The sequence below is a fragment of the Convolutriloba macropyga genome, chromosome 5, assembly GCF_964194025.1.
Source record: "Convolutriloba macropyga chromosome 5, txConMacr16.3, whole genome shotgun sequence".
Lineage (NCBI taxonomy): Eukaryota > Metazoa > Xenacoelomorpha > Acoela > Convolutidae > Convolutriloba > Convolutriloba macropyga.
The window spans coordinates 71507736-71523449 of record NC_134472.1 but is presented as its reverse complement, the minus strand read 5'-3'; the positions used below and the strand labels follow the sequence as shown (position 1 = coordinate 71523449).

General features: G+C 32.7%; 1 protein-coding gene across 1 annotated transcript; it reads left to right on the top strand.

Moving 5' to 3' along the window:
- The first annotated feature begins 1333 nt into the window (after window positions 1–1333).
- Window positions 1334–9671, top strand: LOC142340228 (uncharacterized). Its single transcript, XM_075390751.1, has 6 exons — window positions 1334–1518; window positions 3579–3780; window positions 4644–4867; window positions 6689–6881; window positions 7979–8090; window positions 8689–9671. Exons 1-6 carry the CDS (start codon window positions 1416–1418, stop codon window positions 9193–9195), a joined length of 1341 nt encoding a protein of 446 aa, XP_075246866.1. The 5' UTR covers window positions 1334–1415; the 3' UTR covers window positions 9196–9671.
- Window positions 9672–15714: the final 6043 nt, after the last annotated feature.

Sequence of the window (15714 nt, the reverse complement as noted above, 5' to 3'; positions counted from 1 at the left end):
ATCATAGGTTAATCTGCTGATGTTTGTTTAAAAAATGAATCAATTGAGGACAACTTCTCTTCTACCAATATTTCTGCAAAAAATATTGCCGAATTTTTGAAGTCATTATTTTGTGCTTCCACCACTAATGTTATGAATATTTTCAGTTAATTCAGTAAAATGATAATTGTCAAAACAAAAAAGAAAAAGCATACATTGAATCAAAAACCAATTTCCATTACAATCATTTAAATAAGTTGCAAACGATCATCTAGCAGATTTTCGAATTTTTGTTAAATGACGCTTATTTTCTCTTGATTTCACTTAATTTTTTCTTTGTAATTGGGTTGCTCTCAATCGACAAATTTATTTGGGGGTTTTTATTCATAATTAAAGAAAATATTTTCAGGAAACCTCCTGTTTCAATTTTTGGCAGTGTGAAATATGTTACATGTATATAATAGAATGATCATCATAAAATAAGATTATCAATGTGTAATTTTTTAAACTTCTATAAGAACTCCTGTTTTCTTGAAAAAAAGTCAAGCTGAGCTGAATTGTGTTAAACTATTTCGGTCTAAATTTTGTTGAGTTTCCTTTGTTTTAATTAAATTTTGTGGAGCGCTTTATTAAATTATAGTAACACCGTCCAGAATCAACGCTATTTTTATAGTAAAAACTTTTTAAAGTTCTTTGTAAAAAATAATTTGCGCTTTCTAACAATCCAGGTAGACCGCTTTTAACTTTTTGCGCAATTTATTAATAAAAAGTTCTTTATGAATTTATTTTTTGGAAATAACCTTCCTTAATGTTTCAGGGAAGATAAAAAAAGAAAAGAAACCTCATTTTTTATCCCATTTTTTCTTATTCGATTGATTCAAATTCGTTAAAGTTAAGAATGTAATTTTGAAACTAACCTGCAATCGTTTTACAGTTTTTACCCAATGGAATCAATAATATTCAGTTGTTAACGTAAAAAGACAAATTTTGCCTTTTGACCTTTTAGTATTGAACGTGAGTGTCGTTGAACTTGAACGAAATGAACGACAGATAAATGATATATACTTCTATGCTCTTCACGGAATTAGGAAGAGGTCAAAACAAGTTGTTTTTTGAGTATATGACGTCAAAATAATATGCTTATATCATTTGGCGCTTCATTGAACATAATTAATCCATTATAAGTTATAACTAAATCAATTATAACCGGATATGCCTATAATAATAGTTGACTAATTCAAGTTTGAAAAAACAGATATTTTAGGTCACTTAAGGAATTGTCAATTTTGTCTTTTAAAAATAAGAGCAATTGAGCAGGAGGGGGCAAAGTATAAATAGCCAAAATTTGAGTTAAAAATTATTTTAACTCGATTGTGGAAAAGCAAAAGCTCCAAAATTTGTCAGTTTTCTGAAAGAAAAAACAGTGTAGCTCGACTATGAGGCAATTTTTGTTGCTATTTTTTGTGGTAGCTGTTAGTGCAGTCTACGATAATAACAACTCGGTTTGTAAATCATTGTTAGACGACAATACCCCCTCAGGTAACTCTTATAAACTTTTCAACTCAGTAAAAACATATAAAACAATAGTGGAACCTGGCTATAAGTAACTCTTAGTTCAGTGTTCTTTTTTCTAATAAAGTGCAAAAAATTCAAAGCAAACATTGCTTCGATAAAATATTAGTTTAAGTTTTGAGTTTGTATATTCTGAGCTTTTCTGAGCAGATATTTTATCTTCGGAAAATATAAGAATCTATGCAGTTTTTTAACACAAAAATTTGGGTGGCAATTTTGGCAAAACTTGAACTTTGTTTTTTCTTTGGGACTTTTGTTCCTGTATTTTTTTTTTAGTTTTGAGTTTCTTTTTTTTCCACGATCCAACCACTTTCAACACTTTTAAAAAGAACAGTCCACCTAATCAAAAATAAATTAATTAGTCGCTCCTAAAACCTAATACTCAAAATTATATTAAAAGTTTACAAATATAGATAAACAAAACTAAATGTTGTTGTTCATAAACTGAATTGACACAGTTTTATAAATTCAGTTTTATGAAAATTATAAAAATTCATTATATTTCATAAAAATTTATAAAAAGCGGCGTTTTATAAAAATTCATTTGTTATAAAGAGAAGGCAAAAAATAAAGAGAAGGCATCAATCACAAAAATGACACTGGAGTTTAAAAAGTAATCGAATAATCAATTTGTTGTCTTTGAATGCATTATATTAATTTGCCTTCACAGTTTTGAAATGTTTTTGTTATGTTTAGGCAATTTAAAATTGATTAACTCCAATTTGAAAAAAAAAGAAAATTTTTTATATGTTGTTGCTCTCGAAATTAAAATTTTCATCAACAAAAACTGATGAAGATTTAAATGGCAAGTTTTCAACATCAGTCTATCTATAGAATCCCTATGTTCCACTTTTCATCTCTAACATATCTCTAATTATTCAAATAGACAACATCTTTAATAATTTTTGTTCTCAATTTGCAATTTTTGGAATCGCAGAATTTCAATTTTTTTCTATTTTTTGTGCGTACATGATTTCTTCTGTAACTTTTAAAAGTTTTTTGCATGTTTTTGTTTTTGAACTGGCTTTTAATCATTGATTTAGTTGCCTTTTTGCATCTTAGCACGATTTGTCGAGATTAGCGACAATGCGATTATCGCTAACCAAATTGCTGTTCTTTCGCAGCTGTTTTTGACTTGTCCCTTTATCCGCAATCTAACGACAATAGCAGTGCGAAAATTGGCGACTAAACCCCCGAATCAAAGGATGATCAAAGGAATAATACTTCTGATCAAAGGATTGGAGTCAATTACACTTGTCGCTAGATTGTACTCACAGTAAATTGCTACATCTATCGACGCATGCACAAAAATTTGAGCCCGTCGGACTTATTCGCGAACGTTTTTTTCCTGATCTTTATACGTATGTGTGCAGAAATAAATGATGTTGCCGAGTTTTTATAGTAGAGCAAGTGTGCTTTTTGTCATAAAATGTTTGTTTATAAAACAATTCAATGAAAATCATCCAGTTAGGATAATTTTAATTTTTAAATTGTTTTCCCTGTCCACCTCTAGACTCAAAATTGTTTTAACAGCATACCATTTCTGATCAGCACAAGCAAAAAATTTTTTGCTCTTAATGTGAAAATATGTTGAAAATAAACAAAGATAGCCAGAGTTCTATGAGACAAAAGAATTACGAAAAAATTTGATGAAATATTGATTAAACTTATTGTCTTGCACACATTTCGTTGAAATTTTCTTGCGTCTCTTGTTTTTGTTTTGTTTTTGAAAAGTAAGCAACTTTGACAAAAAAACAATAAGAGCTTTTTTGTTTGCATTGTCTCCAATCAGAATTTTCAGCGTATTCGTAAAGCGACAAAGTTAACTTTTAAAACCCCAATTTTAACGCAAAGCTGGCAAGAATAAAACATAAATAACTTGCTAGAGATTATGAATTATAGAGATTATGCTGGAGATTATGAGTCTTTCAAATATTGATGTTAATATGGAACTTTGCAATCACCGTCTCCATATGACAATAAAATTCCAAAAAAAAACAAAAAAAAACTGTTTAATCTTTTCATAGATTCGGCCGGTGTAGACTGTGTGGCGAAAGGCAGCAAGGGAAAGTGTGAGAACTGCATGACTGGTGACCAGTGTGGGGAGGGGAGGTTCTGCTGTCCGTTCCTGAAGAAATGTGTCTTCTCCGGGGAGGGGTGCTACTACCCCATCGCCAACTGCAGACCCAGCTGTTACGATAGCAACGACCCCACAAAGTGCACGTGCTCGTAAGTCATCAGGGCTATTTTTTTTGTTATTATTGGCGAAGAAAATATTTGCTTCCCGGATTAAAGCTTAAAAAGGGCTAAATTGTAATTTTGAATTTGTAATTCAAATATCGGTACTTTTATAGTTATAATGAACCCGAACTTTTAATTTGCCTGTAAGAACCAAGGATTTTAAAAAGGCGAAGGCTTCGCCTCTTTAAAATCCTTGGTTCTTACTGGTAAATTAAAAGTTCGGATTCATTATAATAATAAAAGTACCGATATTCGAATTACAAATTCGAAATTACAATTTTGCCCCTCTAAGCTTTAATCCGGCAAGCAAATATTCTCCGTCAAAACAATTTTGAAAGTTTTCTAATATTTTATTAAAATATCTGTAAGTTGATATCGGATTTGGACTTACAGATATTTTTATAAAATATTATAAAAATTTCAAAATTGTACTTAATGATGAAAAATGTATAATTTCTTTTTTTAACGTTCTGTAAAAGACTGAATCATTATTAGGCAATATTCTGCAATAAGCTTTCGGTTTTAAACGCAATACGTTACTGTATCGAAGAGTTTAATACGTTACTTTCAATAAATTAAAACACGTTCGTCAAAATTATTGCATAAAAAGCTGCCCATAAAGGTTGCTCTGAATTAAGTTGCTTCCTCGGCTTGAGATTGTAACTTATTTTAAAATAAGTTACAATCTGAAGCCGAGGAAGCAACTTAGTTCAGGGCAACTTTTGTGGGGAAAATTTTTAATACAACAACTTCTACGAACTTGTTTACTATTTATAATTTAGTCTATTATAATTAGAGACTATAATTTTAGATTATTATAATTTATAATATCAGTTTATAATTTTGATTAGTGACGCGAACTTTCCCAACGAGTGGGTGACATGCACTAACGATGCCTCCTCCTACGTCTATTACGGAGACAAACAGGACACTGGCCCTATCACCTACACCAGGAAACAGTCACCCGATGGATCTCTAATGGACTCTGACCAAATGGCCCAGGGTGCTCTTTGCAACCATAACAGACTCAGGGCTGCTGCTGGGTTGAGCGCCCTTCAATGGGACTCTTGCTTGGGTATGGAATCGTGAATCATTCATAATTCTTTAAAATATCTGAAGACCTCGGCTTGACTCTGGATACACAAGTAAAACTATTGAAAGTAAAACTGTGATGATTCAAAATAAACATAATTTTTTTGGAACAATTTAAGATAAATTATCCAAACTTTCATAGTTTATGCAGATATACTAGCACAGAATTGATGCATAACACTACAGAAATATTACTGCTTAATTTTTATTCAGCTTAAACTTGTTTCATTAATGATTGAAACATGTTTGATTCGACGAGTCGGCAGAAGTCTTTAAGCAATAAATTGACATTTTTGATTAATTAAAGCGCGTTCGTAGAAGTTGCTGCTTCAAAATTTTTGCCCATAAAAGTTGTTGTGAATTGAATTTGCTTGCTTGACTTCAAGAATTTACCAGCATCAAGAAAACTGACCTAAAGATTTAAAATTGATCAACTAAAATATACTAAACTGCATACATTTATGACATGTTCTTCGTTTTACAAACTTTTCTTAAAAACAAATAATTCGACCTGTTCCACCTTCACCCGGTTTAAACTGACCATACATACTAATTAAGGATAGTATCCTGCCAGCTGAATTGTTTATCTCAAAAGTCAGCCTAATGAAGCTACAAACAGACAGCGCCATAACGCTAGACAAATTAAGAGAACAAATCAAATTATCATAAAAATGAAAACGAAAACGAAGTGGAGTAACAAATCCTTAATTTTGAAAAACGTTCGAAAATGGAACAAATTGCCCTCTTCAATAAGAACTTTTAACAGTAAAACTTGCTTTAAAAATGTTTAAACCGCGTTTTTGCTCGATCAACACGAGAAAGTACCCGTTAATAGACAAATAGGAGCGTTCAAATCATATTTTTACCTATGAACACGAACAGCCACAATTTGAAGATTATTATATTAATAACAATGCTGATTAATTTATTTAACGCTTTAGAGCATGTAGATATCTATCCTTAGGGTTATAGTCTGAGTAATTTACATGTTTCAAAAAAAATTTTACATCTTCATCGCGATTGAAAATGTTTGCTAGTAAGAACTTATCTCAGCTCTTGTGGACTTTAGAGACCATAATCATTGAAAAACAAAATTGGACCGCAACTTTGTTTGTTCACAATTGGAACACAAAAAAACAACATCATTGTTTGTTCACACCGATTTTTGGAAACATTAGCTTTGTTCACTGTGAGTAATTAATAAAAAAAACATAGCTGGACACGTCCTGACGTACAATTCAAAGAATTCTCATTGACTAAACAAAAAACTGGGCCTAGAATGAACTATGAATGCATTGGGAAAATCATTTTGAAAAAAAAATTCAGATCAAAAAAATTGAAAAAAAAAAACAGTATAAACATCCATGTGAAAATGCCGCATGTGAACAAAAAATCACTAACGAGAACGCGAGAGTTTTTGTTCTAATACAGTTTTCTCAACCTACTTTAAAATTCGAGTGAAAAAATTTCACGCCGCAAGTTTACTTGCTTTTTCGCTCCACATCCTGTTTCGACGTGACCAAAATTAATACTCCAATTTGACTTCAAAAATCATGAAAATGTGTGAACAGATCTTAAAAAAGACCAATACAATTCAAATTGTTTGAATTGTAAAAAAAAAGACAGCGCCCAAATACAATTCAAATTCTTTGAATTGTAAAAAAAAGACAGCGCCCAAGTACAATTCAAATTCTTTGAATTGTAAAAAAAGACAGCGCCACAATACAATTCAAATTCTTTGAATTGTAAAAATCATTTTACAAAAGAACAGCATTCAGGAAAATAACCAACATTTTCATTTCAGCCAAGTTTGCAATGGACTACGCGAACGAACTGAAGAACACCAACGACTGTAAAATGGAGCACTCTGCTAGTAGCAGAAGGAAGCCTCTCTGCAGCTTCTCATATGTGGGAGAGAACCTCTATTGGGCTATGAACAGCCGGGGCATAGACGAAAAGGCCCAGCGGGATGCAGGGTGGATCTCAACTCAAGCGTGGTTTGTTTTTATTTCAATATATTGTTTTGATTTCCGTTAGAAAGTTGAGAGAGAGCAACCCAACGTAAATTGTGCATAAGATAAGCTTGACATAGCTTGACAAGAAGCTTTACTTGTTCAGCGTATACTTGGCTAGAGAAATGGAGCCTTAAGGAACAAGAAAGAACGTGAGAATGGGTTATAAGAGATGCCCAAGTTCGGGAGCTAAAGACCAGTAGGTGTAAATGGGTAGCGCACTAGGCTTGCAAGTAAGAGATGTTGGTTCGAATCCAGTACTGGTCCATTTTCACAGTAGTTGCACCTGCGTAGATCACCTGACAATATCAAAAAATAAACACACACATTTGCTCGCCACTTAATCTTAGATTATTTCTTGAAGCAACGTAATTCTGACACAATTCCGAGTATTTCCTGACAAAATCTCGGGGGGGGGGGGGGCAATACAAATGATGACAACACGGGATTGTAATACAATATTGTTCGTTTATTTTTTGATCCATGGTTATTAGCTTTGAATTATGGAAGGAACTAAAAAAGATTACTATAATGAGTTGAACTATTGAACTTTAAAAAAAATGTTACACTCATCATTGTAAGTAAAAAAAGGTGGCTAGTTTGTTATATTTATTTCAACAAAAAGAAGATTTGATTACTTTTAACGTCATTGGAACGATCGTCCATTTTTCGTCCTTCATACAAACATCTTGGATATGTCTAAATATATAAAAAAGAGAACGAAAACGAAGTGTAGTAACAAATCTTCGATCTTGAAAAGCGTTCCAAAATGGAACAAGTTGCCCTCTTCATTAAGAATTTTTAACAATAAAACTTGCTATAAAAATGTTTTAACTCATGTAAATGAGTTTTTGATCGATCAGCAGAAGAAAATGCCCGTTAATAGACAAATAAGAGCCGTCAAATCCTATTTTTACCTATGAGAACGAACAGCCACAATTTTAAGTGTTTTATATGAATAACAAAATTGATTAAATTTTTTTAAACTTTGAAAGCATGTAGATATCTAACCTCAGGGCTATAATCTGAATAATTCACATGTTTCAACAAAAAAATATTATGTAATGATTTTGTTCTGTCAGGTGGGACGAGATAAGGGACTATGTGTACCCTAAAAAGAGCAATGGAAACGCAGACAGCTACGCAAACTGCCCAAAGAGAAACAAACAGGGACAAATTGGACACTTTACTCAGGTACAACTTTTACAATTCAAGCAAGCACCCTGTACAAAATTGCAGCAAAGATTTAATTAAAAATAAACAGCAAGATGCACCTGTTTTTCTTTTGTTTTAATATTTAAATTTGAGCACCATTTGTAATATACTGTATACTTTTGTCATCACTATTGCTTGTAAAACGGAATTTTTTTTCTTCATGAATGACGGAACTTGTATAGCCTTCAATTGGCGATTTCAGCTCGCTGCGTTTCAAGGAATAGTTTAAAAAATCAAATTATTTGCTATGAATTAATCTGTAAAACGGCACGACTCATGTTAAGAATCCTTGTGTCTTTTTATAAAAGGGATAAATATGAAGGTTTTATATCATTTTTAGTTTTTTATAGCTCAATTTCGAACTATTTGTGTTCGCACTTAAATATAAAACGCACATCTACAATAACTTTAACGCTACTTACCCTGTTTGAGGTCCACGATGAAAATGGGGTACGATAACCTGTAATACGGACTCGGGCTCGTTAAATTTTACGACCATATAACTACAAACACTATAAAATCTATAAATATTCGATTAAAAAACTTTGGTGAAAAATAGTTTTTCTATAATTTTCAGGTGATGTGGGCCGATGCCACCCACCTCGGCTGCGACCAAGCTCTCTGCTCCAACTCACACGTTGTAGTCTGTGTCTACGGCAAGGGAGGTAACATCATCGGATCCCCCGCTTTCTCAGTCTCCCAAAGAGACACCCTCAACACCAGTCCCGAAGCCAAGAAGTTCGGTGGAATGCCAACTTGCACTGCCGGAGGCGCCCCCAACAACGACGGAGTGGACCCCGACGACGGTGGAATGGATTCCGACAATTCCGCCGCGACCCAAGCTACGACCACCAGCACTACGACCACCACGACCAGAGCTCCGGCTACAGGTGGTGATGGAAAATGTATGGGGGCGTGGGGAAACGAGTGCAAGTTTCCGGCTGATACTCCTTGGGGTCATGCTACGGATTGCAACTTCTTCAAAAATCTAGGATTCTCTTCTAACTACTGTTATTTGTACAGTGTGGGAGGAACTGTGTACGTTGACAAATGCAAAAGCGACGATCCGGATTGCGTATTTTAAAGTCATATAAGCATCTGGAGAAATTCGACCGTGGTTTGAAGGGAACAACCGATCAACACCAAACTTTTAACATCAGAGAATATAGCAAGCAATAAGAACCAAAAATTGAATGACGTCATAACACCTCAATGCTAGTAAGTTTTTGTTGTCTAAGTTAGGAGTTGAAATTAGTTTTCGTGTCCTAATATTGTGGGATTAGAAAAACTAACCACATTTTAACGGTCTTTGCTTGCGGTTTATTTTTTTTTTCGCGAAGTGAGAAAAAGAACAGCTAAATGTGAAGTGAACAAGGTTTTTAATTAATGTAAGTTAAATATTCTTTCTAAAGTTATTGGTACTAGCATTGAGGAGTTATGAGGTGAAGCATGCAATTATGGTTATGGTTTTTGGGATAAAGGGAAAACGATGATTTTAACAGCTTATGAATTCATCTGAACAATGGAAAATTTAAATAATCAATTATTGTGAAAACTGCATTTTCACATCCAAATTTTGAGCAATAACTTTGATGATTGATGCCTGGATCATGATTCGTTAATCTAACGGTAATGAATTTCTAGCCGTACTGAGATTATAGGCCGTGATGACCTCTGATGAGACCGTAAATTAACTGAAGTTGAGCTCTAACTAAACATGATCAGACTATCGACAAACGATTGGTTTTTTTCTCCGAGGAACGTTTTCGCCTGCCTCCAGACAGCATTCGCGCGCTTTTTGAAAAAATTGTGTGTTGCTCAATTTCACTTCACATTTTATTTCAATCATGTGAAAACATGTTTTTTTTCGAAAAAAATGAGAAATTTGCGTCTGTTAGAAAAGTTTTTCTCAAAAACAATTTTTGTATCAATTTTTTTAATCAATTGTTTTTACAAATACTGAAACTACCTTTTTAAAAATAAATAATGTGTTCAGAGTTAGCTAAAGCAACGAAGTGCAAATTGTTTCGAGTTAATTTGGGAACTAATATTTTAATATTCTAAGTATTTTGCTCAGACAGCCTGCATGAATGCCAACAAGTACATGATTAGCCCGAAAAGAGCTCGTTTTGAGAAACCGAAGTGTGCAAGATTTTAACATGACAGGCAGAACAAGAGATCAAAAACCTCCCGGATCGAGACCGAATGGTTAAATTGTAAGAACTTGTAAGTTTCTTGCAAAAGATGGTTAACTTTTAAGAACTTGCAAGTCGAATGGTTAACTTGTAAGAACTTGCAAGTCGAATGGTTAACTTGTAAGAACATGTAAGTCGAATGGTTAACTTGCAAGTTCAGTCCAAACTGAAAAACCATTAAAAAAACAATTTCTGATTGATTTGATATAAGAAAACTTCCAGTTATATCGAAGTTTCTCGAATTCATGTTATTTGACGAAAAAAGATACTTCTTGACCTGTACTAGAGGCAAATATTCCAAAACGTTTTGACTGTTCAAAGTTTCTGACTTTGCTAATTTTTATTGAGAAGAAGTTGAGAAGAGTATGTTAGTCCATATTAAGAACCTTTGCGCGTGGTTAATATGATAATAAATTTGTCGTTGTTCTCTACCATTTAATGGGAAAACATTTAAAAATTGTCACTTTATTCTTTTTCTCTGTACTTTCAACGTTAACTTTTTTATCTTTCTTGTTGATATTCTCTACAAAGAACGTAAAAGCTGCCCATATTGGCCAACTGATATTTCATTGATGAATGTATTTTAACAAGAGTGTGAGGGTCCCGCTTTTGCTATGAGAAGTTGCTGCTTAGCCGAAAGGAAACAAAATAAATTTTTTTTGTAAACTTTGAGTCGTGAAACATTTTGTTATGAATGGAGCCAATTCAAATTTCATAAGCGGGCTTTAAGCAATACTAATGAACACAAAAAAATCCAAGTAGAGGAAACGTGCTAGAAAAAGATCAGCCCATCTTCAGCCCAAGAAATCAGAAAATCAAGAAATTTGAGAAAAAAACAAGAAAACTGAAAAAGAAAATGAAAAAAGAAGATGGAAGATGGAAGAACACCTTTTCTGATGCTTTAGATTAGTAATTTTGATGATTTTTTGTTCTTTTGTCGATGCGCACAATATGTGTACATTCATGTCTTGCGACGTTTTACTGTTTTTCTACAGAATAGGCAAAATGGTTATCTTGTAAGAACTTGCAAGTTTCTGCCAGAAACTTGCAAGTTCTTAAAACATAAACATTCATAAGATGAAGGGTTATCTTTTAAGAGCCTTGTAAGGCGAATGGTTAACTTGTAAGTAACTTGTAAGTCGAATGATTAACTTGTAAGAGCCTTGTAAGTCGAATGGTTAACTTGTAAGAACTTGCAAGTTTTTGGAAGAAAAACTTGCAAGGCGATGCATCGCGTTGTAAGTTTCTGCCAGAAACTTGCAAGTTCTTACAAAATAACCATTCGGCCTCGACCCGGGCTCTAATGCCACTTTCAAATAGAAGGTGAAAAATTGCGGTTAATTGCCGGTTTAATATTAGCGCGTGGACTTCCTTGATTTCATCAATTTAATATCAGCAAAACAAAAGGTAAGATTGGCCATTGTAGCATTGTTCTACCAAATAATTATATCATTTGGCATTAAAAAAGGAAAATATAAACGTTGTTTTCCATAGTGAAAACTTTTTTAACGAGATTTTTTCAAAAATTTTGCCTTTGAGCTTTATCTTTCAAGAACTAGCTACGTTAATATTTTTAATATCTCGTAAAACATATTCAAAATCGTGAAAGTTGTTCTTTCCTGAGCGAAGAGAAACTCACTGAATGATAACGGTCTGATAGAGGCGACAGTTTTTCTGCATTGACCTTGTTCAACTAGGGTAAGGCTTCAATTGGGGTTCAGTTAACTTCAATTATCTTAATTTGAAGAATTACACTAATTTACACGTAAATTACACTAAAAGTGAACAAAATATCACATGTTCACACAAAACTTTAATCCTCGATAATTCCTCGAAAAAAAGGAAAATCAAACAATCTTTTTAATTTCAAGTTCTACGCTGGACGAGCTTTTTAATGATACCACTCAAAATTCTATACGATGAATATATCGATCGGCCAAAATTGACTGAACAAAAAAAACCATTTGAGTATATAGTTCCTTCCCCTTCAAGAGGGGTCGGATTAATAATATTCAATGAAAAGTGGGTTGAAATGAAGTGTATGAACTACAATAATTTGTAACACCCTTGAAGTGATAAAAGACTTCAATTTCGGATCCCTCTTTTTCTGGAAATGCGTTTGATGAATTCATCAAACGCATTTCCAGAAAAAGAGGGATCCGAAATTGAAGTCTTTTATCAAATCAAGGGTAGTACAAATTATTGTAGTTCATATACTTCATTTCAACCCACCTGTCATTGAATATTATTCATCCGACCCCTCTTGAAGGGGAAGGAACTATATACTCAAATGGTTTTTTTTGTTCAGACAATTTTAGCCGATCGATATATTCATTGTAGAGAGTTGACACTGGTATCATTAGAAAGCTTGTCCAGCGTAGAATATGGAGTTGAAAAGAATTTTTTTAGTCTTGGTTTTTTACAGGGAGTTATCGAGGTTTAAATTTTCAGACAATGGATTGAATTCCGGTGAGATTTTATTCACATTTTCCGAAACTTTTGACAAAAACTTTGACTAAATTTTTTTCCAATTTTGCTAAAAATTGTTAGTTTTTAGAAAGTGTTGTTGATTTTTATTTGAAAATGAAAAAAATATTGTAAGCTATTTTTATTGATTTTTTCAAATATTCTGGCTAAATATTTCAAAATAAAGACTTTTTGATCAAAAACAGCACGAAATAAGTTTTTTTTAGTCCAGTTTGATTAAATTTACCGGAAGAACAGACCCAAACACCGCTAACACAATCTTTGTAGACTCAAAAGGGGGGCTTTTTCGACTTAAAATTCCGTAGAGAGTGCTCTGTAATTAAAACAATGCCGTTTTTTGCTAAATTTATTCGTTGATCATCAATAACGCAGCATGAATTTTTGATTTTTTTTAACTAACGAAATATCAATATCTATAACATTCGAATAATTAAGTGTTCCTAATGAACAAGCAGCATTAGCAGGGCTTGTTTTGGACCAATCATGAACTGGTATAATCCAAAAATAATTGGGATTGTAATCAGTCGATTTTTTTATTAAAAAAATTTGATCTTTCTACATTAGTTAAATAACAGAACATTTCAAACCAAAACTCACTAATAAAAAGTCCAAATGGCTTCCAAATTAACTTCACACTATTGTATCTAGTTGATTACTTGAAAGCTTATGGTCCTCTTTACTTTTAAAAGTATTTGACTTTTAAGTAAATAATGACTTATTTAAATTTGCCTCTTTTTTTCTCTCAATTTGGTCAACTTGTAGCTTTTTGTCAGCAATTAAAAACTGCTTCTTCTTTCTGGAGAAATCCATTTCAATCTTTATTGCGGTTTTACGCCGTAAGTTATGGTTTTCTGGCTCTGATACCACTATTTCACATTTTATTTCCACGTATTTGCCCATTTTTAACTTTTTCGAGTTTTGTCATCTTATCACATCATTGGCAGTTCATATATCACATTATTGGTGTTCGAAGTAAAACACGTTCGATATTATTAAAATCTTTAAAGATAAAAACTCTTGTTTTAACGGCTTCGACATTACGTAGTCAAAGAATTTAATTGAATTTTTTTTTATATTTTCGGTTTTACTGTGTCTTTTCAGGCGTATGAAAGTTCCTGTGCATTGACCGGTTTCGTTAGCTTTCAGTGGAAAAATAGATGAATCAATGTTTTGATAATAGTAGATAGCTGATGGCTTTCATGATTCTGAAAACAATTGTTTTCCAAATAAAAAAAAACACCTTTAAACTTCGCAATTTTGTTTTTTTTATTATCCGTTATTTATCTAGTCTCGTTAATTACAGGCCAAGTACGACATAATTGTTGCAATAGAAAAAATCAAAAGGCATATGTGTCACACAATCTAATTTCTTTAATTTTTCGTTGACATTACTGGCTTCGACACGGAAAAACAAGTCTATTTTTGTCATAGTTGACGTTCTTTTTGCAGACAAAAGACATATTCTGCATAATTGCAATTCTCAATGGCTTCCTTTGGAAGAATACACGAAACTATTTAATTATTCGATTTTGTATTAAATGGCGTTCATGTCCTTGGAAATATTTTTTTTCCAAAAAAAAGTAAAATGTTACTTAATTTTGCATTTTTTTTTTCATTTTCGTCTACTTGTTACCTAGCTTCATTCATGAGAGGTCACATAATACATTATCGGTGCTCGCAAAAAACGCAATCGAACATATTTTGATAGCCATAGTATGGTTTTACGGTTTCGAAAGCGTTTTCTGCCAAAATTTAATTGATTTTTTGTTTGTTGACTTTTTGTTGTTCTTTTTTTATCCGCAAAAGCATTGAACACCGGCAGTTCCTAATTCCTTTTATAGAAGCATTGGTCATCATACACTTGCATAATTGTTACGAAGCCTTATTATTGACTAATCTCATATCTTTTCTGGTGAATTACAAGTTATGTTGTTTAATTTCAGTTTTATCTGACGCTATTTTGTCTTTGTTATTAATTTTTTTTATTTTAAAACGGACATGAAATTTTTTGAAGTTATTAATTTTTGTTGTTGTTGTTTGAATTTGCTGTTTGTCTTGACACTTCTTCTTAATATTTGCACATCTTGTCAATCTAATGCACCATTTTTACCCCACCACTGAGTTATTTGCTTTGGAGGCTATCTTTTCGTTCATACACCAATTTTTTTTTAAAATACTTGAATTTTTGGGTTCCTCATTTGGCAGACAATCATGCCAAAATTGTGGATGAGAGAGGTCGGAACCTTATGTGCAGTTGCATATTACCGAGTCGCCTTGTTCATATCAGTTTTCAATATGAGATTAGTTGCGGTTATCATATTCTTTGCATTTCAAAAATTCACATCCATCTATTTAAAGGTGAATGAGTTTTAAAAAACGCATAGTTGTATAGGCCTTACTAATCTGAAAATTGAAGATTTCTCTGCATGTGGACGTAAACGTAACCAAAAAGGAAGACTCTAAACAGAGGCGTCCAAAAAATATTAGTTTATTTTCTTTTAATTTGAGCGGACAATTGAATTTGCAATCCATAATACGTAATTCTTTTACGTTTTCTTCCATGCGTTAAACAGGTTTTTACAGATGGCACTTATAAAACACTGTAACTCCTTGGCCAGCATTAGATGTTAATCTTGCATGATCTCACAAGATTCTTGCAAAAGGGAGTTAGCCTTTCAAAATCTTGCAACACGACGTTAAGATGTTAATCTTGCTAGATGTTCCAAGACAAGGTTTACTTTGCAGGATTCCTCCGATTTCGTTCCGATGAAGCTCTGCTGTCTTTTGTTACAATTGGTGCATAATCTTTGCGCTGAAATTATCATAGTTACAATTGCACGTATTTTAAGATAAAAATTGTAAATAACTATATACGGAAAATAAATGTTGCATTAATTTCAGTTATAGCTAAGGATAAATCT

Coding starts and splice junctions, on each gene's coding strand:
- LOC142340228 (XM_075390751.1), top strand. CDS start 1,416: ATGAGGCAATTTTTGTTGCTATTTTTTGTGGTAGCTGTTAGTGCAGTC. Junction 4,868..6,688: donor TCAATGGGACTCTTGCTTGG/GTATGGAATCGT, acceptor TTTTCATTTCAG/CCAAGTTTGCAATGGACTAC. Junction 8,091..8,688: donor AAATTGGACACTTTACTCAG/GTACAACTTTTA, acceptor TATAATTTTCAG/GTGATGTGGGCCGATGCCAC.